Raw genomic sequence first — 25,108 nt, 5'->3', positions numbered from 1 at the left:
TACTACCTTTGGCTTTATGGGCTCCATTCTCTCCTTGCTCTCTGACTACTTTTGTCTTTTCTCTGTCTTTTTCATGTGTTTCTTCTCTTCTTGGGTGTTCTGTTTTCTCTGGTCTATCCTTGGCACTCTTCTAGTATTATTTTTGTTTAGACATACATATATACATTTACATGCATAGACACACACATATATTTTATCTTCCTCATAAATATCCTCAATTGGTTCTCTAGTTTTAGCATCCAGCTATATTCTAGCAATTCCCCATAATTATAAGTCCATGTAATTCAAACCTGTTCATCTCTATTCAAACCTCTATGTCCAAATGCTTAACTAGATGTCTTAGAGGCATCACAAAAATAAGAAATTAAAGATAGCATTTATAAGTCATGTACCGATGTTCCAGTACTTTACATATGTTACCTCATTCTGAACTCCATAGCAATTCTATGAGAAAGTTGTAGTATCCCCATTTTGTAGATGAGTAAATAGGCTCATAGAGGTTAAATAACTTCCCAAGGGTCACAATATAATTTGGAGGCAAAAGCCCAGATATTAGACACTAGGGAGTCTGGCTCCAGAGTACATGCTCTTAACCACTACATGATACCTCCTCTTACTAACTAAGCAAGTAGCCATACATACCTCAGTAGCTCCTGAAGGCATCTCTGTGTTACATCATAGCTCACTAACTCACATATTTCATCACACCCCTGAGTTAGCAAGAAAACAGTTATATCTAGGATATTTTGTTTAAGAATGTGGGAATTATCTAATTCATTTCTGAAAGTGTTTGTGCAAAAACAAGTGTTGATGCTTACATAGACAAACCATCAGGTATATGGACTGATTCTTTGTAGCTTGATTATCTTTTCATAGTGGTTTTCAAGTATTGAGATTTTACTCTAAGCATTAGCTATTAGTGTGCTCATACCATCACATATGAGGAAGTAGCCTTGGATAAATATTTATCATGTTAGTTCCAGTACATTTAAAATAAAACAAGGAGCTACAGCTTATGAATAAGGAGAAAATTTGTGGAAAAATAAATGAGTGTGTTAAATAGTAAGTGTTGAATGAATACCTGATATCACTAAGGAAACTTTTTCTATTTATTGACAGTTTTATATTATGACCATTTTAAAAGTAGAATTAGTATAATTGGGGGTTGTATAGGTATATTTGTACAATATATTCATCAAGTATTTACAAAAGTAACTTCTGACTTAAAGAAGGGTGCCTTTCATTTTATATCTCTTTCAAAGTTGAGTAACTGTCAAACTTTTTTTTGTAATGGAGGGTCACTAGTGACTTCCATAATATAAAAAGCAAGACCCTTTTTAAGTTGTCATATTGGCTTCTCCAGCACCATGTGACACTATTGATCATTCCTAACAAAGCTCTCTCCTTCCTCAACTTCCATGATACTAAACTCCCCTTGTTTTTCTTTTACCTATATTTTACATTTTAAATTTTCTGTCTCTATGCTTGGTCCTTAAATATACTGCTTTCTAAGAGCTTGATCCTTAGTTCTTTGGTTCTTTGTTTTGCTCATTCTGTACATTGTTCTTAGATAGCCACATCCATCCTATGACTTCCATCTAGCACTTCTTTGTGATGAATTTCTATGTACTCTTCTTTTTCAAATCCTTTTAATTCACCCCATATATTCAGCTGTCTCCTGACTGAATTTCAAATTCAGTGTTGTCCTTAATGCTACTTATTTTCCTTTTCTTCATCCTTCTCCTTCCTACTCCAATCCCCTCTCCAATCTTTTTTTTTTTAAGATTTTATTTATTTATTTGACAGAGAGATAGAGAGAGAGCACAAGTAGGCAGAGTGTCAGGCAGAGGGAGAGGGAGAAGCAGGCTCCCCACTGAGCAGGGAGCCCGATGGGGGGCTCGATCCCAGGACCCTGGGATCATGACCTGAGCCGAAGGCAGACGCTTAACCAACTGAGCCACCCAGGCGCCCCAATCCCCTCTCCAATCTTAACCTGACTTTGTTTTTGTATTCCCAATCCTGGTTAACTTTAGCATTATCCACCAAGTTGCATAAACCAGAAACGTAATAGTCATCTTTGAATCTACTCTTTCTCCTTTCACCGTATTCCTTCAGTTACCATATCCTACCAATTCTACTTTCTTAGTGTTGTCCTTTCCTTCATTAGTATGGTATCCCTTTCCTTCCACCCCTGCTGCCAATTCTTTGTTTCAGTGCATTGTCATGTCTCATTATTTTACCATTTTCCTGGACTCTTAAATAACTTCTCGCCTTCATTCTAGCCCCCTTTAAATCATCTTCCGTAGACTTACACTTCTGAAATGCAGTTCTTGTCACATCACTGCTTCAAATCCAAGAGTCTTCCCATAGCCTCTAGGATTAAAGTGTAGACTTAGTCTACACAAAATACTTCATCATCTGATTCTTGTTTTCTCTGTAGCCTCATATTTCACCACTCTTCTACTTATACTTTTTGGTCCAGTCGTAACTGTGCTCAGTTTCCTGAACATTTTATGCTGTTTTATCCTTCTACCTCCATACCTTTATACATGGCTTCATCCTGCCTGGAATCCTTCTTGATTTGACTTAATTAACTTACTCTGTATGTCTGTATCTTCCTTGGTACTTATTTGACTTAAGCCATCTTTTTTCCTAACTCCTGATGGGCTAAGATAAAGAAAGACCTTGTTAATGTCAACAAAGTATTTAGTAAGGTCAAGTGTGTGACAGTGTCAATAAAATTTTAAAAGCACACTTTGTCACAGCTAATGGCAATATGGATAATCTGTCTGAGAATGCCCTGGAGTTAGCAATTATTGTACTGTATAGCTCTTTGAATTGTGATCAAACAGATTGATAGATGCTTGTATAGTTTTTAGAGCTGATAAGTTAAAATAAATAAAAGGTTTTAGCATTTTCCCAATAATTTTATGAAGATATTTCATGTTAAAATAGTTCCCCTCTCTACCACTTAGGTAAGAAACTGAATAAAATTTTTTTGGTAATGATATGTCTCATGCCAAGAAAATTTAAGATATTTAATTACCATTTACCCATTATATTTTAATCATTTTATTGAGGACAATTAGAAGTTATACAGAAAACCCTAAACAAATACAGAGCCTTGCCTTTAGAATGTTTATAGTATCTTTTGTGATATTTCACACTGCATCACATCCCATACACCAGGATGAGAACAATAGCATCCTGTGACTAAAGAATGTAGATGATTATTGTAGAAAGATAATATAGTGTTGTAGTAAAGGAATGATCATAATGTGATGGAAAAACTGATAGTAATTTAGTTTAGTATATACTTACACATTGTACAAATTATTGGATGCTTTATCACATGCACAGTGTTGGTGTTTTTTAATATATATTTATGCATTTATTTGGCAGCATATACATTTGTCATGTAGAAATGGAGATCATTGAAATGCAAATAAAGAAACTGTTTTTAGTGGTTAGAAATCAAAATTTTGGTCCTAGCCTACCATATTTATTAACAATGGAGAAAATTCACTGACTTATTGTGAATTTTAAATTTTAATTCTCATGGAACCTGTATTTAAAACAGATATGGCAGACTGTTTTGAAACTTAAAGCTATTATAAAGAAACCAAGCAACAGAAAGAATCTGGAGAATGGACTTTGTGATATTCAATTCAAGGGCACTTGTTTTCTTTCCAGTAGAGGGAAAAATGTTATTCAGTAATACCAGATTTGTACATTGTAGTGTTGTAGAATGAATACAAAACTAAAAGTCGTGAGATACAAGTTCTTGTCTTATCTTTATGGCTTATTATTAGCTATATGATCTTGGGCAAATCAACTAATCTTTCTAGGTTTTCGGTTTCTTTAAAGGAGCACATTGAACCCCAGAGTATTTGATACTTTTAAATAGTACTGTGCTTTAAAATCACACGATTCTTTGTTTTCCATCTCTGGGGTTGGATTTTTTTTTTTTTTTTTGAAAGCAGATTCATTTTACATCGTAAGCAGATAATCATGATCTTAAAGATTTATACACTTGGAAGTTGAACATGCCAGTTTTCAAACTTTCATTATTTGGGAATGAGTTTTGTGGTTTTAGATAGTAGGCCAGAAGCCTTTTTCATTAAAGTCTCCAGTGCAGTGCTATCCAATCAAACTTTGCAGTATCCTATATTTGTGCTCTCCAGTATGGTAGCCAGTAGACACATGTGGCTGTTGAACACTTGAACTGTTGCTGGTGAGACTGAGCAACTGAATTTTTCATGTTCGTAATTGTAATTAAGCTAAATTTGCCTTGTGACTAATGGCTCTGTACTGAACAGCATAGCTCGTGTGTGTGTGTGTGTGTGTGTGTGTGTGTGTGTGTGTGTGTGTGTGTGTGTGTGTATTGCATGCTAATGTATGCTGAATTGAGAGTGGTGTGGCAGGAAGTAAAAGAGAGTGAGAGACTGTTATTCTGGATGATGGGATGCTGCCCATACTTCATTGTTCATGAAGTTGAATGTAACACATTCCAGGAACTGTTTTCTACCTTTCCTGTTTGTTTTGTTTTTGCATTTCTTTATGCATTTTGATAACCACTTTGTTTTTTAAGAGGTATAAATGACATATAAAATAACCATTTTAGGGTGCCTGGGTGGCTCAGTCATTAAGCATCTGCCTGTCGCTCAGGTCATGATCCCAGGGTCCTGGGATCGAGTCCCACATCGGGCTTCCGGCTTGGCGGGGAGCCTGCTTCTCCCTCTCTCCCTGCTTGTGTTCCTGCTCTTGCTATCTCTCTGTCAAATAAATAAATAAAATCTTTAAAAAAAATAAAGTAAAATAACCATTTTATATACTAGACAGTATATTGTTAAAATAATTGTATGCTGGGACGCCTGGGTGGCTCAGTCTGTTAAGCATATGCCTTCACCTAGGTCATGATCCTGGAGTCCCAGGATCAAGCCCTGGATGGGCTGCTTGCTCAGCAGGGAGTCTGCTTCTCCCTCTGCCCCTCCCCCTGCTCCTTCTCTCTCGTTCACTCTCTCTTTCTCTCAAATAAATAAAATGTTAAAAAAAATTGCTTTTCTAATTAACTTATAGTCTCAAAACTAGATATTTCCAGTGTATTAAACATGATGCAATAGTTAAATTTTATTATCTTTTCCTTCCTTAAAATCTTTTGTCATGTGAATCTATGAATAGAGTTAATGAAACATCTGGAATGTATTGGAAATTATTCTGTATTTGGAGTAAAATGATATGGTTGAGAATCATGAGTTTTCTCCTTGCTATGTGACCATGTATGTTACCTGCTTTGAGCCTCAGCTTCATCATCTATGAAATAAGGATAATAGTAATACTTAACTTGATATGGTTTTTATGAGGATGAGATTAGATGGTGAATTATGTGTAGCCTCTAATATTGTTTGTATAATAAGAATAATAATGAATATGAAAATGGTTTGGGGTTGTGTATTTAACTATGAATTCAGAATCTACATAATGGGTATTTAATGTTTATAATTAAGTAATAATATATTCTGGCATTGAAACTAATTATATTTTTAAAATTTAATTTTGTATTTGTAAATAATGACAACTATTTTGGTTTTGGATTGATTTTGTTTCTGTCCTCTAAAAAGGACAGTGATTATGTAGTAGCATAAAGGAATGGAGATAATTAAGATGATTTTTTTGTTCTCTGCATTAAAGTATAATAGAAATATTTTTATAAAAGAGAATTACTTTAGGGACAGCTGGGTGGCTCAGTCAGTTAAGCATCTACCTTTGGCTCAGGTCATGATCCAAGGGTCCTGGGATCCAGCTCCAGGTAGAGCTCCCTGCTCAGCTGGGAGTCTGCTTCTCCCTCTCCCTCTGCCCGCCCCCCCCACTTGTATTCTCTCGCTTGCCCTCTCTCTCAAATAAATAAATAAATAAAATCTTTAAAACAAAAAGAGTATCACTTCAGGAGAAGATTTTGGAAAATGACATTTTGGAATGAGTATTCTGCTTATCTTATTTGTAATTAGATATCTGTTAGAATTTGATAAATAATAAATAGTACATTGATAAACCAGTGCCATTACCTGTTTAAATTACTGGCTTCAAAGTGTCTCCTAATTATTTTATACTGTAGTCAATGGATGCAACTTTTTTTTAGCATTCACTTATATATTTATACATTATATGTAAAGTAATAGCATTGCAGCATTTATCTTATTAAATGTAAAGTTATTTTGATATTGATACCTTCATTAATTTTATTCTTTTACTATTTTTATCATCTCCTGATATAAATACTTTTATTTGTATAAAGGTACAATTCTAAGACTCATTAACTTGTTTCCTATGGAAATGTTCTCTTGTAGGGTATTAATACAAGCCATTAAGCTAGAATATCTTCTGGCAAAAACTCCTAGCAGATGGCAACTTTTCTCTCTATTAATTTTGGATTGGACATGTGCTTTGGCTTGTTGGGTCATGTTATAGTTGTAACATTGAGCAAGGATCATTCACGCAAATGCAATGATAATATAGCCCTGGACATGTACAGTATACAAATTTATATCCCAGTCTATGGAAACTATATAAAGTCTTACATATTTTCTTACTGTAAATAGAAAGGTTAAGTAATCCATTAAGGTATAAGTGTCATAGTAACTTATTTGAAATGTGTTTTAAGGTAATGCCCATTCTTTGGCAAGTATCTAATTCGGAGTCTAAGTGTTTCATACTTACATTTGAGCATTCATAGGTGTTGGACTACAATATTCAGTTGTCATTTAGATATCTAGTAATGTTAGAAACAGTTTTAGTCATCACTTTTAAAGCATGCAACTTTTGATTTTTGAGCCTGGATGTAAGGTAGATGGACATATCTCCCTAAAAGCAACTTAGATGCATAAGATAATAGGTACAAAAAAAGGAATACACCTTTTAATCTTTTCTTTCAACTTGAAAAAATAACTATTATAATGATAGGTCTGGACAAGTCAAGTCAAAATACATTTGAAATATTTTCTTTTGCTGATGTATTTTTCTCATACTAACTTTTGATTTTTTGTGTCTTCTGTATATGCTTGACATCTTTACTAAATCTGGTATTTTCCAGGAGTCCCCTCGCAATCCGCTCTTTGAACACTGTACAGTATACTCATTGCATACTTTAAGAATAATCAATTTAAAGGTGCAGCTCCTCATTTAACCTATTAGGTAGTTGTCTTAGACTTGAGCAGCATTTCCCAAAAATACTATCAGGAATAATATATGGATCACCTGGCAATTAGCATTTTGTTGATTCCCTTCTAGCTTGCAGTTACCAGAAAATAAGTCCCCTTTTATAATAGGGAACCTCAATATCAGAAGGATGAAAAACCAAACCTTTTTGACAGTGTCAGTGTAATTAATGAATCACCTTCACTTGAAAACAAGCCCTTATATTTAATTTGTCATGCAGTGCACATTAGCATTGGTGTCACAATGCCTTCTAGTCGATCTTAATTCACTTGCATTCAGTTTTATACACAGCAAATTAATTCATCTTAATCATGTATTTTAATACTCTGTATTTTTTGCAAGTCCATCCCAATAATAGTATGGAGACAGTATAAATCAGTGTAATAATTTCTCTAAGTTATCATTGTTCTCTGTTTAATATCAGGGTACTTTTTTTGATTTATCTTAGAAAAGTGTTTATAACCATATAGAATTGAGGCCAAGTGCACTCTGAGGACAGCTGGATATGAAAGATACAGTTCATGATATTTTTAAAGGGCTCTATATGCAGATTTTTGGAACTTTAAGTTTCTCAGAGTTTCATATTCCTTCATATTATTTAGCAGATCATAGCAATACTTCACCATCCATCATATCTCCATTAGAATTATTCTGGGCATTAGAAACTTAATTTTGTTGTTTATGCTGTAAAGTCATAATCATCCATAAAATATATGTATGTATGCCTTTAGTTAATGGAAAAATAATGATCTGAATGCATTAAGTAAATATTTCCTTAATTAAAATAATTTTTAACAAACTTTGATTTTTAATTGCAGGTGGCCTGCATGCAGTTTATAAATGCTCTTGTCACTTCACCTTATGAGCTTGATTTTAGAATACATTTAAGGAATGAATTCCTCCGTTCCGGACTAAAAACAATCTTACCAGTAAGTTGAGTGTACACATTAAGTCTGCTGATGAACTTTAACATATTTCTCTCTTTAGACAAAGTACTTGCAACAGAGTAGATAAATGTGCCTTGGTATATTTTCTTTTGTAAAGCATTAGACATTTTGCAAGCTTTTCTGTATTGCAATAATAGCAGTCTTTGTATACAACTGATGATTCAGAATTCAGCTAGTGTGTCCAGAAGTGATGTGGGTGTTTTTTGTTTTGTTTGTTTTCTTAAAGTCAAAAGGGAATTTCTTTTCTTTGAATTTAAATACTGAGAACATAAGAGACTACTGCTTTTTCTTTTTCTGCGGCTTCTATTTTCATTTAAAACTTTTGCTTTCTGGGTGCCTGGGTGGCTCAGTTGGTTAAGCGACTGCCTTCGGCTCAGGTCATGATCCTGGAGTCCTGGGATCGAGTCCCACATCGGGCTCCCTGCTCAGCAGGGAGTCTGCTTCTCCCTCTGACCCTCTTCCCTCTCATGCTATCTCTCATTCTCTCTCTCTCAAATAAATAAAATCTTTAAAAAAAATAAAAAGTTTTGTTTTCCTCTTTGATAACTTAGATTGATATCATTTATATTCAGCATAAGTATCTATAGAATTTTGGTCAGTATATTCTAGATACTTAGGAATGGTATTCTTGCTACAGTGCTATAGAAACTTTTCTAAAAAAGTTTTATTTCTTAAATTGAATGTGCATATATGCTCTAATTATGATACTGTTAAAACATTTTTGAAATAACTTTATAGGCTTGATCTGAGATAAATGAGGACACTTATTCTATAAACACAAATATAGCTAATGTGACTATATTTTATTTAGTATGTTAACTGAAGAGGGATTTTGTTTAAAACCATGGCATTGTTAAGAGACATGTAAAGTCTAGTCTTTTCATTTAAGCTACCCAGAGCACACCTGAATAAAAAGAAGCAAAAGGGAGTAAAAAAGAAAACAAAACAAAAGAAATGTCAAGTAAGCTTGTATATAATACTTAGAGTAGTAGAAATATCAAAATCAGGGAAATTTCCTGGTAGGAATGAGAGTGTAGCATGCATCTGTAACTTGTGTTCTGTTAGTCTTAACTGAAAGTAGTTGAAACTTACCATCATAAAATGAACCCTACAGTGAGTCTACTGAAACCCACTTTGATATTTGATTTAATCTATCTGGTTTTAGAAAGTTCTGTGTCAATTATACTTTAAATGGTACTTTAATCCATGACTTTAAAAAAACAGGGAATTGGTTGCAGTGAATCAAAGCAACATTTTAAGTGACCCATATGGAGGTTTAATATGCAGTTAACTAGGCACATTCACTAGTTACACATTTATTCTTGTTTTCTCAGAAATCTTTCCTCATGAAAAGTCTGTGGCTGTAGGTAGTTACAGATAATGTTATAATCTTGATTCTAGTATGGCTTTTGAGTTATCTACTCATTGATTTCCATGCTTGTCCTCACTGGGGTGGTCCTCAGTTTCTGAGAGTATTAATGTCTTTGGACACTTGCTGGCTACAGGGGCTCCTTAGCATCCTCTAGTCATTTACCAAGATGCCACGTATTGTGCCTTAGTTGTTGCTATTACTCTTTCATCTTTTATTTCCCTGTATCTATTTATAATTGAATATTCATTTTCTGCCTTATACTACTGAATGTTTGATCAAAAAAACTGTTACTCTCATTTTAATTTATTTAAGTTGTCCTCTTTTCAGAAAGAGAATGAATGGTAGCTCTTGTCTTTACCTTTTACTTTTCTCTGGTGTATTCATCTTTGCTGGGTTCAGTGGTCTCATGGTATATTTGGTTACACTGACAGTGAAGATTTTGCATCCATCATTCTACGCTACACTTTCCCATCGGCCCTGTAGCTGTATTTTAAGCCTCTTGTGGCATCATGGTGCTTCTTAATAAATGCATTCTTCATATATTTATCAGCTAGATTTTTCTTTAACTGTCAAATCTCTTCAGTCTGACCTGAGTCCCAGATCTCAGTGATTCCTCAGCAAGAGAAAAGTAGTAAGTGTCATGTGTCTGCCTCCTAAAATTTTGGAATAGAACCTACAAGAATTCTCAGGTTGTTTTTTTTTTTTTCTCCCTAAGAGAGTGGAGCAAAATATGGTTACATACGGCCCTGGTTCTCAACTAAAGAGGTTGGACATGTCCCTCTAAAGAGAATATATCAAAATCTTATTGAGGGTAAGGCAGAGATGTTTGGTTTGAAAAGAAAACAAATCTTCCGCAGGTACTTCTTATATATAAGATGAGAATCAGAATTCAGGCAGAAAGACCCAGAAGATTTAGAGATCCTTTCTTTAATACCATAGATTTCATGACTGAGGTTGTTCTTGCAGTTTTATTATCACAATTTGGAACAAAGGTCAGAATGGTCATGGATTAATGTATTTTAGATGTACCTGACATGTCAATTATTATCTAATGAACTCATTGTTTAATTTACTATTAATATTTAAGCTTAAACCACTAGAATTTGGGGAGTATTAAACATCTGTATGCGTGCATTGAAGCTTAATAATATATTCATAGATGAGTTTTTAACAGGAGGAAATGCTTAATTTTCTAGAATCTATCGTATTCAAAGCAGCAGATTAGATGTGGCTAAGGCTAATACAAATTGTACATGAAAAAAAAATTAGACCTATCTGGTTGTATGGAAGTGTTGAATCACTATATTCTACACCTGAAACTTATTACATTGTATGTTAACCAACTGGAATTTGAATAAAAACTTAAAAAGAATTGTACCTCTCTGGAATCATTAAGTGTTAAGGAAGAATCATTCTTAGTATTTCAGTAATTCCTGAGACCATCGTAATAATATAGTACAGTAGAACTTTCTTCATCAATAATCAGAATCCTCAAGACAAGGACAGTTATTTTAATTATATTCTGTAAAAATTTATTTTCAAAATTCACCTATCTCTATTGATAAATTATGGTGTTTAAAGGGAGTTTATACTTCATTTATATGGAATAAATTTGCTTTAGTAATTTGGGATTAGTGAGTTGTTATATACTATACAGTGATTTTTAAGCTAGTATTTGCTCTATAGGTAACTCATATTGATTTCTTGTGAAGTTTTCTCCATCTGTCTTTTATTTAGTTAAATAAATTTAGAAAATATTAGGTAATTTAGATATGTGAAGGAACAAGATAGTAAGAAATCATGTCTGTAGGCAGCAGGCATCTTTATTTTAAAATACCAACAAACTCTTATTCTGTTGAAGACTCAGTTTTGATTGCTTGACTGGTGATCAGTCATGTATTAGTAATAGAATTTCCTTTGAAGTACACCAAATTATAGAGATTTAATTATATGTTTTAGAGACTGCCAACAATGTTCCATATCCATAGAGCAGTTATGTTTAAAAAATAACTGAAACATATTTATAATATTTTACATTATTAATAGTTAATACTGTAATTCAATAATATGATAGTCTGCATTTAAAGTATAAAACTTTAGTGATTCATTTCCATTTCCTTTTATAGGGTATCATATTTGTGCTATAGAAAAACTAATTAAATGTTTATTTCATTAAGAATTTATAGATATATTTTTCAAGATTTGATATTTGAATGAAAGGAAGTTTTATATATGTGTATATGTATATATGCATATCTGTTTATTTTAATGGATACTATTAAATAATATAGGATTGCACTAGTATCTAAGTTTTTATATTGTGCTATATATGTTCACATACTATATATATTTTATAACTAATATGTTGTCCTAATTAAAAACAGTTAAACATTTAACCAGTTATTTTTACAGAAAATAGTTATGCAGATTGAGTCCATGTTTTATAATGTTTTGATGCTAATTAAATGGCAGTATTTAAATTAGATTTTTCTGTTTTTCTAACATATTTAAGAGTATTCAGGTTTTGTAGTGAGCATCTAAGAAAGAACATATTGTGACAGAAGAATAAGGAAAAGTCCATATTGTAAAATGTGTTAACAGTTGTTTCTGCAATGACCAGCATATTAGGTGTGTCTGGATTTTGCTCTTGTTTGACTGGAGTTCTTAAATCACTTGAAAATATGACCCACCAATTATAGATAATTTTGCATTCCAATAGACTTAAAAATTGAAAACTAGACCTAAAGCAAGTTACTAAAGAGGGAACTAAGTGTAAATACATTTATTTGTCATATATTTTATATGAAATTATATAGAATCATACTAAGTATTTTTATATGTTCTGTATGTAAATTTTCAGTAAATTATTATATGAATGTTAGAAAAAATCTAGCAATTGCATAAATTTGCATTTGGCTTTAGTAATAGCCATTACATCTCCATTTATAATTGCTCTATTGAATAAAAATAGAAATAAGAAATGAATCCTGTTTTGTTTTATTGACCTAATTTGAAGTACACCATGCTTGCATTTCCTTTTAGAATTCAAGCTCAGCTCTGAAATCCTAGTCCCACTTTCATTATCACCCTTGAGCATCCACAGTTGGGATTATCATTTGGGTTTTGAAAGCTGCAACTTAATGGACACATATTAAAAGATATTCCAGGTGATATATATTAAGCCCAACAATCTCTAGTGTGGCATGCTTCCAAAGATTTTGTTCATACTATTATTTTTAAAAATTATCAGAGGTTTGTAATGCATGTGCTTATAATGTATTACAAAAACAAATCTTTGATGCCCAAGTTGGTATTTTGTGATTTGGCTAAGCAAAAATGAAAAGTGGGGGAGGAGGCTTGTCATGCAGCTTGATAAAAAATCCTGACGCCTTTTTGCTTCAAAATCACAAAATATCATTTAAAATAAAATCCTTTATACAACTTTCTACGCCATACTTGGGACTGTTGTGCTTGAATATATCCTTGCGTTTTTTCTTCATTAATACAATTGATTATATTTGCATTTTTCTCAAGAGGCATATTTGAATGTTCTAACTGCATGAGTTCTTTTGTGATCTTTGATTAGTGTATTTAGTCAAAAACAACAGCATTCAATTTGGGTTGTTAGCAATTAGTTCCCCCCTCCCTTTGTAAAAGTGATTGCTAATTTTTAATGTAAATATTCAAAACCTGGGGCATGAAAAGAAAATGCAATGAATGCAATGAGGTTCTTTTATTTTAAAATAGGAGAATACATAGTACGTTTACTTTTACTTTCTCAGAAAATAAGTGCCTGGGTCAATATAAAATTGCTTTTGTGTATATAAATGAATAATAGTATCTGTGCTTTATTACCAAAATATGGTGTTGTCAAACTCTTACTCATTTGTTACATTTTATGTTTATATATTAGGATCTAAAAGAAAAAGAGAATGATGAGCTTGATATTCAGTTGAAAGTATTTGATGAGAACAAAGAAGATGACCTAAATGAATTATCACACCGTCTCAATGACATTCGAGCAGAAATGGAATATCCTTTTGACAAACCATTAAAATAATTTTGCATGTATTGTGAAAAAAAAGGATTTGTGGTTGATTTTGTGGACCATTATTAGAATTCTTGTCTGCCAGCCCAATTTAGATTCATTTATTTATTTTAATACCTCACTATGATGCTGTCCTTGAGATTCATGTTGAGGAATTGTCAGATTGTCCTGATGATTTACACAAACTATCCTGAAATCTGCAGTGGCTTGCTGTATTATAGATGTATTCAGCTCAATAGTCTTGAATAGACAAGAACCCAAGGCATATACCTCACATATAAGAATTTGAGGGGAAAAGTTCACTGAGTTCATAAGTAACTGTAGGTAATATACTTCTTCAGTTTATTAAAATGTACTCAAATGGTTTAGAGATACAATTCAATTCATATAAATGCCTTACTCTCAATCCAACTATTTTGGTTCCTTAGTGAAAAAAAAAGTTTAGATGTGATAGTATCTGACTATAACAAGGCTGTCTGGTAGAAGCATTTGAGTCAAAAACAACTAGTATATAATCTTCCTATGGCAACGATTTTATATGAAATGATTTTAGATCTAAAAGAAGGTTGTCACAGCATTGCTGACCATTTGTTTCACACTCAGTAAATTTCTTGCTTATGGGTTTTGGGGAGATTGGGAAATACTTCAGAAATAAAATGACCTTTGAGATGGAATTTTTCTGTTATATCTTCTTCCCTGTTCCTCCCTGCACTGCCCCCCCAAAAAAAGCTGGGGGAATATTCCTCTCCTTGAAACCTCTATAGTACTTTCTATCTGTCTTATTTATGTGCACTTCTGTGCCCCTATGAGATTGAGGGCAGAAGTTTTATGTTTCATCTTTTGCCTCCAATGCTACTATTGAAGTATATTATAAATAAGTATTGGATAAATGTGTGTGCAATGGCTAACTATGTTATTATTATAAGGGATCAATGCTAGTAATTTCTTATCCATCATTAGTGACTCTAGTCTACAGTCATTTCCATAATATTAAATGCTTTTTATATTAATATATATCTTGCTTCCTTTGTATAGATTTCTCTTATAATCAAACTTCTACCATAAAGCTATTTTGGGTTTCATTCTGTAACCACTTGAAAGACCTTATGAGACTTTAACACAACACTGTTACATGGGGTCTAAGAAATAATCCATCATATACTTAATTTTACTTCAGAGAAAATGTTGACATATCAGATTATTTTTGGAATGTTGGATTACATTTCCTCTTCTACCTTTTACATTGATTTTCCAGGTCCTCAGTTTTATTATAAAAGTGAATCCAGCTTTGAAATTTGTTGTCTAGTTTATTAAAAGCATCTAAACTTTTTCCACTCTTTTTATATCCTAAGAAAAATGTTTCAAGTTCTATTGTCTTTACTTTCCATTTTTACTAAATAATGGAATACAAATGAATGCAGACAATAACAATTTCACATTATTAAATATTTTATCAGTATAAAATAAAACTGGTTTGTGATATTTTAGCAGTCCATAGAATGTTCCATTACCTTCTATATTATGTGGTGGTGAAAATAGAGGAGTAGTGGCTTACATGAATAATGTAGGTCCTCTATCACAGCCACGGGAAGATCAAGAGTAAACCGTTTTCTCTAATGGCATTGCTGTTCCAATCATACTACTATCTGTAATTTATAATGAATAACTGATTGCTTAAGGTTTTGTTGATTAAATGGCCTTGGAAATATTCTTTAAGTCTGTTTCTCTCATTAAAAGATTAAAGTGATTCCATAGGTTAAATTTATTTATGTAAATTTTAAAATACCGGAGTTGAAGGTTTAGAAACAATAAGGGAAACAAAATGGTACTTCAGTGTTTTAAAAAACGAAGCTGCTTTTGTTATGAATGGAACTTTCATTAAGGGTTTTAATTTTTTTCCTTTACTTACTTTCACTGATATGAATGAAGTGTATCATCTTCTATATAATATGTTGAAGGACACTGCTGCTGAAAATTACTTATTATCCATTCTACAACATTTTTTGCTCATCAGAAATGATTATTACGTCAGGTAAGAGGCGGTTCTGAGAGTACTAGTATTTGTGTAATTTGAATTCGATATTTAAGGAAAACTAATAATGTAGTTCATGCTAGGTACTATATGCAGATGTATGTACATACATAGTGTATAAGAGTTTGATGACTTAGCATAACATATTTTAGAAGGTGTGAATTTATTTTTAATTGGGCCAGAAGGATCTATTTATAAAACTGGATACCCCAGTGACAGGACATTTAGTAGCAAAGAACCCAACATATTTTCCTGACCTTGTATTGAATTTTCTTTGCTAGATAATGATAGCACAGAATAAGCACTGAAGTGTCTGCGGTGGAACTTTTAAGTTCATGTACATTTTATTTTATTTTTTTAAGTTCATGTCCATTTTAACAAGTTAGGTTTTACTTTTATTTCTCCTTTCTAGTATTTATTTAATAATAGATGTGATCTTAGCTAAGAAAATAATAGTAATATTTCAGCTTTATATCCAGTAATATAATTCTTCAAGATAAATGATTATGATGATAATAAAGTTAGAAGTTTCAGAGTCTAGTAACTGCAAATATATCTGAAAACCAGAAAGTTAGAGAAAGGTTTCTGAGTGACTGAAATTATCTATAAGCTGTGGTCATGATCTTATATTTAACTATTCAAGAGACTCTTAGTTGTTCTTCATACTCTAACATGCATGAAATTCTGGCAACCTAGGTTCTCTGATTTCTCAGAATTTGCTTGATTAAATGGTAAAGGCAGGCAACCATGGGTCAGGTATAGTTGCAACAAAGATGACAGTTCTAAAGTTATATAGAAAACTATTATAGTTCAGACTTTTACAATAATTCATGGACATCATGATGTTACAGAGACAAAGAAAAGTGGTTAAAGGGCAACCCTCTCGGGTCCCCTCCCTCTTTGGGAGCTTTGTACTATCTCTTTGCTATCGCTCGATAAACTTTGCTTTGCTACCCACCAAAAAAAAAAAAAGGAAAAAAAAAGAAAAATGGCTAAAATAATTATATGCTGTTTTCTTAAAACAGGAAATATGGTAATTAAAATGTTTTCTAATGTTCTGGCAATTAAGTGGGTACTGTGCCTATGGGTACACAGTTACCTAGGGAAATAATTTTCATGAAACCATCCATTTCTCAGTAACTTTCAATATATAATAGTTACTCTAATATGACATCTTTTTCATCCTGGGAACATCGATGTGAAGTAGAAGTGCGACCAGCACTTTTATTATACTTAGAGATAATTAACATGGCCTTAAAGAGAACACTTGTGTTTTCCTTGTTTACCCAAAAAGTCATTTACTGGACTGATGATAATCCAATATTATTTATCCTAGAATTGTTGATGACTTGAAAAAGCCTAAAATGGGTTAATGTATATTACTATTTAATCTTACTCTTGAGGCCAGCCCCATGACAAAAAAACATATAAGAGCAATTAGACTCTGTTTGGCTTTGTTTGCAAACTTTTAGTAGGTTGGCTAGTTATCAGCACGCTAATCGTAAGGATGTTATCATAATTTCTCTATGCAGTATTTCTTTCTGATGTTTCTCTGTTGAATTTACTGGCCACTGATAAATACTAAATTTTCCCTGAATTTTAATGCAAAAAGTGACTTTAAAAAATTTTTGAAGTATGCAAGTAGTTATTATTTAAGGCCAGAATTATCTTGATAGATTACAAAATTAGGATATGTTTAAAAACGTTTGACACTTTGAATGAATTGAGGCTATGGCCATGCATATTAAGTGTGTATGCTTCTATAAAATGAATCTTAAAAACGTGCATAAATAGATCTTCGGAATTTTGTGGGTCAGTCTAGTTTTGTAAGCGATTATAGCTAATCTTGAGTTAAAGTGTTGTAGTAAATTTAAGACATTGCCACCTAATGCCAAGATACTCATCCCTTACTGAAACTGAAAACTTGTAGAGGCTTAGAACCATTTCTGTATCCATGGATATAGAACTAACAGGTCATTTATTTTCATTAACTTTAGGAACAATAAGTTTGTAGATAGGTTGATAAGTATCTTTGTACAAAGGCATGAATTCCTAAAAACTAGAGTATTAAGTCACAAGTGTTCACAATTGATTACATTATGATAGGTTTTATACTATAATGTCCAGACCATCGTTAAGTTTAGGCATAATTCTCTTAAGGGAATGCAGTGGCTTGAAAGAGTTCTTTTAACAGTGCTAGAAAAAGACTTAGTTCTTTTATCATGCTGAACCACTTTTTTAAAGAGTTTATGTATTTATTTACTTGAGAGAGAGAGAAAGAGAGGGAGAGACAGCATGAGCGAGGGGAAGGACAGAGGGAGAAGGAGAGAATCTAAAGCAGACTCCACAGTGAGCATGCAGCTCCCACAAGGTGGGGGGCCATCGATTTCGTGACCCTGAGATCATGACCTGAGCCAAAATCAAGTGTTGGATGCTTAACCAGCTGAGCCACCCAGGTGCCCCTGAACCACTTCTTAAGAAAATTGGCTTGTATAGGTAGAAAAGATATTCAGGAATACTTTCTCTCTTTCAGGCCACAGTATTACAAAATAATTGAGGAGTGCGTTTCACAGATAGTGCTGCACTGCAGTGGTATGGACCCAGATTTCAAGTATAGGCAAAGATTAGACATTGATTTCACGCATCTGATAGGTATGTAATATTATCCTCAATGTCATTTGATTGTGTTTCACTCTCTTCTGTATAATAGTCACTTTCTGAAGGTAGTGCTCTCACTGAACTTCCTTTATTAAAATCTGGTAAGTCTTTGTGTCTGTGAGTACTGAATCACTATAATTGTTAATTATGTTGATCATGAGAGTTCTGCTTGTGTAGTGGAAAATATTAAGCTATTTGATACGTTTTAATGCTCTTGAATTCAGTTTAAAATCAGTGGTGCACACACACATAGGAAAAACATATTATAGATGAATGCTTTGCTCTTTAGAAACATGACTCTGAAATCCTTTGATTCAGTTTATATTGGCACCTCAGTGGTTTTATAGAAATCACATGTGCAATAGGTATTAGTGTTCAAGTTTGAGAAAGGAAACACAGGCTTATTTCAGTAACTTAAGACTTTTTAATTCTATCAAAGTAGATCAGTTTATAATTTTTGTAGACCTTAAAGCTAGGAAAGAATTTGAGGTGATGATGTTCATCTACTTGGATCAGTAAGGAAATTAACTTACATGATCCTAGACTACTAGTTAGCTGTACTTTCTGGAACAGTCTCTGAAGGATAATGTGAAATCTCTCTTGTGAAATATGCTGTTATATGACATTACAGTTAAACGGTTTTTGTACCTAATTAAAATCACTATTGCTAAGATTTGGGCATGAACTCATTTGTCTTGTCGTTAAAGGAAGAAAACAGCTGTGGAATGCCAATTTTATATTATTGTTCACTCCATAGCACAAGGCAAACTCACAGTAATATTCAAAGATGAATTCCTTATTATTATTATATATTATTTTCTGATTTTAAAACCAATACTCATTTATTCCAAGCAATCTGGAGGCTTATGTAAGTGACAATAAACCACCAATCTCACTTTTCAGCTCAGTACATTCCACCACCATTACTCACTTTTTGGCTAAGTACATTTTCTTATATCTTATTTTTTTTATCTCTTTCTCTATATGCTGATTTTTAATGGAGATTTATAATATGAAAATTTTTTTCATGTTAACCTTCAAAATGTGACTTTGGATGTCTGTATAATATTCCATTTTATGGAATATCGTAACCATCTTGACCAGTCCTTTCTTATTGTACATCTAGATTGTTTTCAGGTTCTTGCAATTATAAATGAATCTGCTATGAACATTCTTTGCATAAATGTTTGCCTTTTTCTTGCCATTTCCTTAGGATTGATTCCTGTAATTGAGGATATGATCTTAGAAAAGCCAGATGCTTTTCAGAAAGTGTGCATCAATTTACCTTCCCTAAGAATTAATGTAAATGCTGGCTTCTGTGCAAATTTGATAATAAGCTTGATAAACTCATTAGTTTATTTCATATTTTGTTGAGAATGTTATAAGGGAGTACTCTGTTGATTTTGACTAGCTCTTTCAGTGTTCAGTAGACATTTGTTTTTTGTGTACTGTGTGCTAGGTACGTACAGTTGTGTATTGTTAGCACTGGGGTTGGGGAGATGAAGGCATTGAATGAGAGAGAATAGAGCTTCAGAAACCCATTATTACCTTATCCATGTGTTATCTCTGGTCGTGAACAAATCATTTAACTTCTCTGCTTTAGTTTTATCAACTGTAAATTCAGATAAGTCAAATATATGCATGTTCTTAATATTTTATGGTTAGAGGACTTTTTCTGATGAATGCTTCGGAACTTTGATTAGAGCCACACACATGTGCATAAATGCAAAAATTAGCAGGTGCTTCAAGAACTTATAGGAAATCAATGGAACTTGATTTTAAAATCACCTAGACTTGAGGAACAGAGTCTCTTTACAATTCTGTAAGTCTAGTATTTTTCATAAATTTGATCAAATTCTTGCCCAAAACTCTTCAATACCTTCCCACTGAAATTTAAATCAAGATCATTATCAACCATTGACAGCACAGCAGAGATCTGCCCCCTCTTTGTCTCATCATTTACCAATTTCCACCTTAGTTCTTTACACACAGTTCTTTAAAAAACAAAACAAAACAAAACAAAACTTTATTGAGGTGTACTTGACATGAGAAAAACTATCCATTATTAAGAACATAATTTGATAGATTTTGATATTTGTATGTGTACTTAAAACCATCACCACAGCCAAGATAATAAACATTTCTATCACTCTGTCAAGTTTCTGTGTTCTCCTTTGTAATCTCTCCTTCCCATGTCTCCCCATCTCTCTCCATCCTGAGATAATCACTTATCTGTTTTCTCTTACTATAGATTATATAGGATGTACTCTCTTTTTGTCTGGCTTCTTTCATGTAGTGTAATTGTTTTGAATTTCCTTCATGTTATAGTGCATGTATCGATAGTTTATTCCTTTTTATAAGTGAGTAGTATTCTAGCATATGGATATACTGCAATTTGTATATACATTTACTTGTTGATGGACATTTGGGTTCTTTCTAGTTTTTGGCTATTATAAATAAAGCTGTCATGAATCTTCATATACAAGGGTATTGACATATGTTTTCATTTCTTTTGGGTGAATAAATAGGTGTGGAATGGCTAGATACATAATAGAGTCGTATATGTAATAATAAGAATATTACCAAAATGAGGTTCTTCAGTTATTTATATTTTGGAATATTTGATTAGAGCTGAGAAATTTAATATTTATTTCCTTATTTACATAATACATTCTGCCTCAGATCAGAAGTTACCTAAGCGAAATCTTTCTGTAGAAAAGCTGAATTAATGAATGCTGTCGTATCCCCCATTCTAGCCTTATTTTAAAGGTCATTTTGAGTCTTAATAATCTTTATAGATTCTTTGTCACCTCTCCACCCATACTAAATTGCAAAAAGTTTTAAGGAATTATATTATTGTAAAAGTTGGGAAATATTTGAATACCTCTAAAATGATGATGATTTAGTCAAATATATTCTTGAATGCTTGGTTTTGTGACTCAACAATACTATCATTGAATTCAGTTAGTATGCAAAAAATTGTGGTAGTTTTTGTTTTATGTGTAGTATAGGTCAATTTACCTTTAATAACAATTGACATAAAAATGATTGTCTACGTAGAATTACAGGCTGGCAGTCATCTTTTGCCCAGAGATCTGATGCAATAATTTCTAATCATTTTTTGTCAATCTTAATAGATTCTTGTGTGAACAAGGCAAAAGTTGAAGAAAGTGAACAAAAAGCAGTGGAATTTTCAAAGAAGGTAAGGCTTATGTTAGCCATAATTGTTAAATTATTTATTTACAATATGTATTTTATCTTCTTTATGTGAGGCTTTATGAATGTTGTTTCAGTTTTATAGTACTTCATGTTTCTGGATTAAAACAGAACCACAGAATATTGATTTCATTCCTGATAAGATAAGGTTGCTACTGTTCCCTCCTCATGACCTTTAATTTATTATGGAAGAAAAACACTAACTATATTCTACCAAAGTGATAAATGAAATAAAATTAGTTTATTGGAAGGATATAGTTTGAAGCAATCAACCAAAATATAGTCCCCTCATTGTTTTCTTGCAGTTCTCACTTAAAATATGTACCTCCTTTGGAGAACTGTTAGATTTTTAGCTAGTCTAACCTATTATTGCTATTTAAAGACAGTGCTATTAAATAGCATTAGAACGACATAGTGTTTTATCTCTTTCTGTCTCTCTCTGCTTAGATTTATCTTCTTTGAATTTTATAATTACCACTTTTAAATGGTTCTGCAACTTCATGTAGGCTTGGTGGAATTTGAGGTTCCCCTTTCTTTGTATGTTAATGCCTTATGGAAATACAAGTTTTATGGCTGCCTTAATTTTATTTGGATTTCAGGTTGTCTTTTCCTTGTTTCATGAAAGCATAACTACAGTTGTACTAGTTTCTACCAAAAGTTGAATTTTTTTTTCTAGATCCTATAAAGGATTAGTATAGTATTTCTCTCCTGTTGGTGCCGGGAGAAGGATTGAAGCACAAGTCTAAAAACTCTCCAGTTTTCAGCCTTCTGACAGCAAGATAAAGTGCTTTACATATTGCTGTCTCTTCAAAGTCATGACTTACCTTGGAGATTAGATAATCGCTTTTGCTATCACTCTAGAAATTATAGAGTATTACTGAAGTTACTTCAGGGCATCTGAAGAAATGTCTTTGCTCTTTCAGTTACTAGATTAGATTTTCAGAGCTTGAGCATAAAATGTTTGTGTGAAGTTGTCATTTTTATTGGTGAAAGAAAATGCATGCTTTTTAATAGACCTTTATATTTGTAATGTTCTTGTTTTAAGTAGCACATTTAAAATTCCCTTTGAAAATCTTAAGTCTCCTTAATTTTTCACTGACACTTTGATTAAACACCACAAGACTGGTACAAACTGTGATGATCTGTCTGGCAAAATTTTCTGTAAGCATATATTATGGGAAATGGAATCCTGAAATAATTTTTTAAAAAAAGCATTTCAGTGTTTAGTGCTTTATTCTCATCTCCAACGTTTAGAATAAAAACATGTATGGTCTCCCAGTGGTTATCTGAATGCCTTCTCTTGTTCTGGGTGATTTTAAGAGGCTATGTAAAGTAGTAAAAAATGTAGGGTGGCTAGAATGAGAAGCAGTAGTTGTAAGATCTGATATTAGCTTTTCCACAAATTAGCTGTGACTTTAAGTAAGCCACTTACTCTCTTTGGGTCTTAATTTTGTCATCATTAAAAGAAGAGGATATGTTTAGTGGCCTTGTAAAAAGTCTTCCAACCTGCATATCTCAGACTTCTGTGATTCCTACTCTATGGGTTTATAGATTAAGATCACATTAAATTACAAGCAGAAACATTGCATGCCTCTTTTCAAATGTACAAATAAATAATTTATAGAGGAAAGCTGTACAGTTTGTATCATGCTTAAAAAATACACAGGAGAATCTAACATTCGGAGGGAGGGTGGAAGTAGAGAGTAAGTCTTAACATGAATAGTATAGTGCAGTTAAAAAAGCATCTTCTCAGTGACCTAGGAAACATGGTCATTTACTAACTGTGGAGGATCTGGGGTGGGTTTGAAATTTTTAAAGATGAGAAACAATTTGGACTAACCTCTGTGGAACATTTTCTATGAACGCAAGTAGAGAGGAATAAAAGAATTAATTAGCATTTCATGTTTGACCCAGACATTATTGTAATCCAATTCCATTACCTGTTCTTTCTTCAGACTTGGATTGGTTTGACATTTTTTAATTTCCAAAGGTAAAATCTATGAGGATGAGTATTTATTAACAGTGAAAATACTTTTTTATTGTTCCACAAACTCTAAAGACAATTCTGGAGAGTAAGACAAATCAAATTTAGAAACAGAAATAATATAATTGGAAAAATATATTGCCTTCTAAAATGACTTGAAGTGACATTGATAATAAAGGACATATATTCTATAGATGAATATAAGCAGTATTTACTCTATGTATGCAGGCTTGTTTGTTTCGGCTTGGTGCCCTGACTGAGGTTAGGGATGGGCAGGATGCAGTAAATGGATATTCACCATTGAGATGGTCTCTCCTGCTTAGCACACCATTATGAATGTATGTATGTATGTATATATGTATGTTTCAAGTTTTTATTTAAATTCTAGTTAGTTAACATATAGTGTAATATTAATTTGCAGTAGAATTTAGCGACTCATCACTTACATATAACACCCAGTGCTTATCACAAGTGATGCCCTCCTTAATACCCATCACCAGTTTAGCCTATTTGCTCTTTGACATCAACCATAGCAACCTGTTACTGGACATGTCCTTAATACCCATCACCAGTTTAGCCCATTTGCAGTTTAGCCCAGTTGCTCCTCTCCAGCAACCCTGTTTGTTTTCCATAACTAAGAGTGTCTCTTATGGTTTGCCTTCCTCTCTTTTTAAATTTTCTTTCCCTTATGTTCATCTGTTTTGTTTCTTAAATTCCACATATGAGTGAAATCATACAGTATTTCCTTCTCTGACTGACTGAACTCGCATAGCATAATACACTCTAGCTCCATCCACATCCTTGCAAGTGGCAAGATTTCATCCTTTTGATGACTAATATTCCGTATATATGTGTGTGTACACGCACACCACATCATCTTTATCCATTCATCAGTCAAGTGGACATTTGGGCTGTTTCCATAATTTGGCTATTGTTGATAATGCTGTTATAAACATCTGGGTGCATATGGCCCTTTGATTCAGTATTTGTGTATCCTTTGGGATACTAATACTTAGTAGTGCAATTGCTGGGTCGTAGGGTAGTTTGATTTTTAACTTTTTGAGGAACCTGCATACTGTTTTCGAAAGTGGCTGTACCAGCTTGGATTCCCACCAACAGTGTAAGAGGATTCCCCTTTCTCTGCATCCTCACTACCATCTGCTATTTCCTGTGCTGTTAATTTTAGCTGTTCTGACCATTGTGAAGTGGTATGTCATTGTAGTTTTGATTTGTATTTCCCTGACAGTGATGTACAGCATATTTTCATGTGTCTGTTGGTCATCTGTATGTCTTCTCTGAAGAGACGTCTATTCATGTCTTCTGCCCATTTCTTAACTGGATTATTTGTTTTTTGGGTGTTGAGTTTCATAAGCTCTTTATAGATTTTGGATACTAATCTTTTATTACATGTGCCATTTTGCAAATATCTTCACCCATTCCAAAGTTCACCTTTTAGTTTTGTTGATTGTTTCCTTCGTTGTGAAGAAGCTTCTTATATTGAAAAAGTACCAATAGTTAATTTTTGCTTTTGTTTCTTTTGCCTCTGGTGGACATGTCCAGAAACAGGTTGCTATGGTTGATGTCAAAAAGATTGCTGCCTGTGTTTTCCTCTAGGATTTTTCTGGCTACCTATCAC

General features: G+C 32.9%; 1 protein-coding gene across 4 annotated transcripts in view; it reads left to right on the top strand.

Moving 5' to 3' along the window:
- Nucleotides 1-25,108, top strand: part of DIAPH2 (diaphanous related formin 2) — a 946,398-nt gene that overhangs the window by 253,507 nt on the left and 667,783 nt on the right. For all 4 annotated transcript variants that reach the window (XM_088028705.1, XM_088028707.1, XM_088028706.1 and 1 more), the window contains 5 exons: nt 8,034-8,144; nt 13,448-13,566; nt 15,498-15,614; nt 18,148-18,266; nt 21,410-21,474. In XM_088028705.1, the coding sequence (XP_087884831.1) occupies nt 8,034-8,144; nt 13,448-13,566; nt 15,498-15,614; nt 18,148-18,266; nt 21,410-21,474 (531 nt within the window). The remainder of the gene's footprint in view (nt 1-8,033; nt 8,145-13,447; nt 13,567-15,497; nt 15,615-18,147; nt 18,267-21,409; nt 21,475-25,108) is intronic.

Source organism: Eumetopias jubatus, unplaced genomic scaffold, assembly GCF_037043125.1.
Source record: "Eumetopias jubatus isolate StellerSeaLion01/CBP00866 unplaced genomic scaffold, mEumJub1_p1.0 scaffold_11, whole genome shotgun sequence".
Taxonomy (NCBI): Eukaryota; Metazoa; Chordata; class Mammalia; order Carnivora; family Otariidae; genus Eumetopias; species Eumetopias jubatus.
This window is presented reverse-complemented; position numbering and strand designations above follow the sequence as displayed.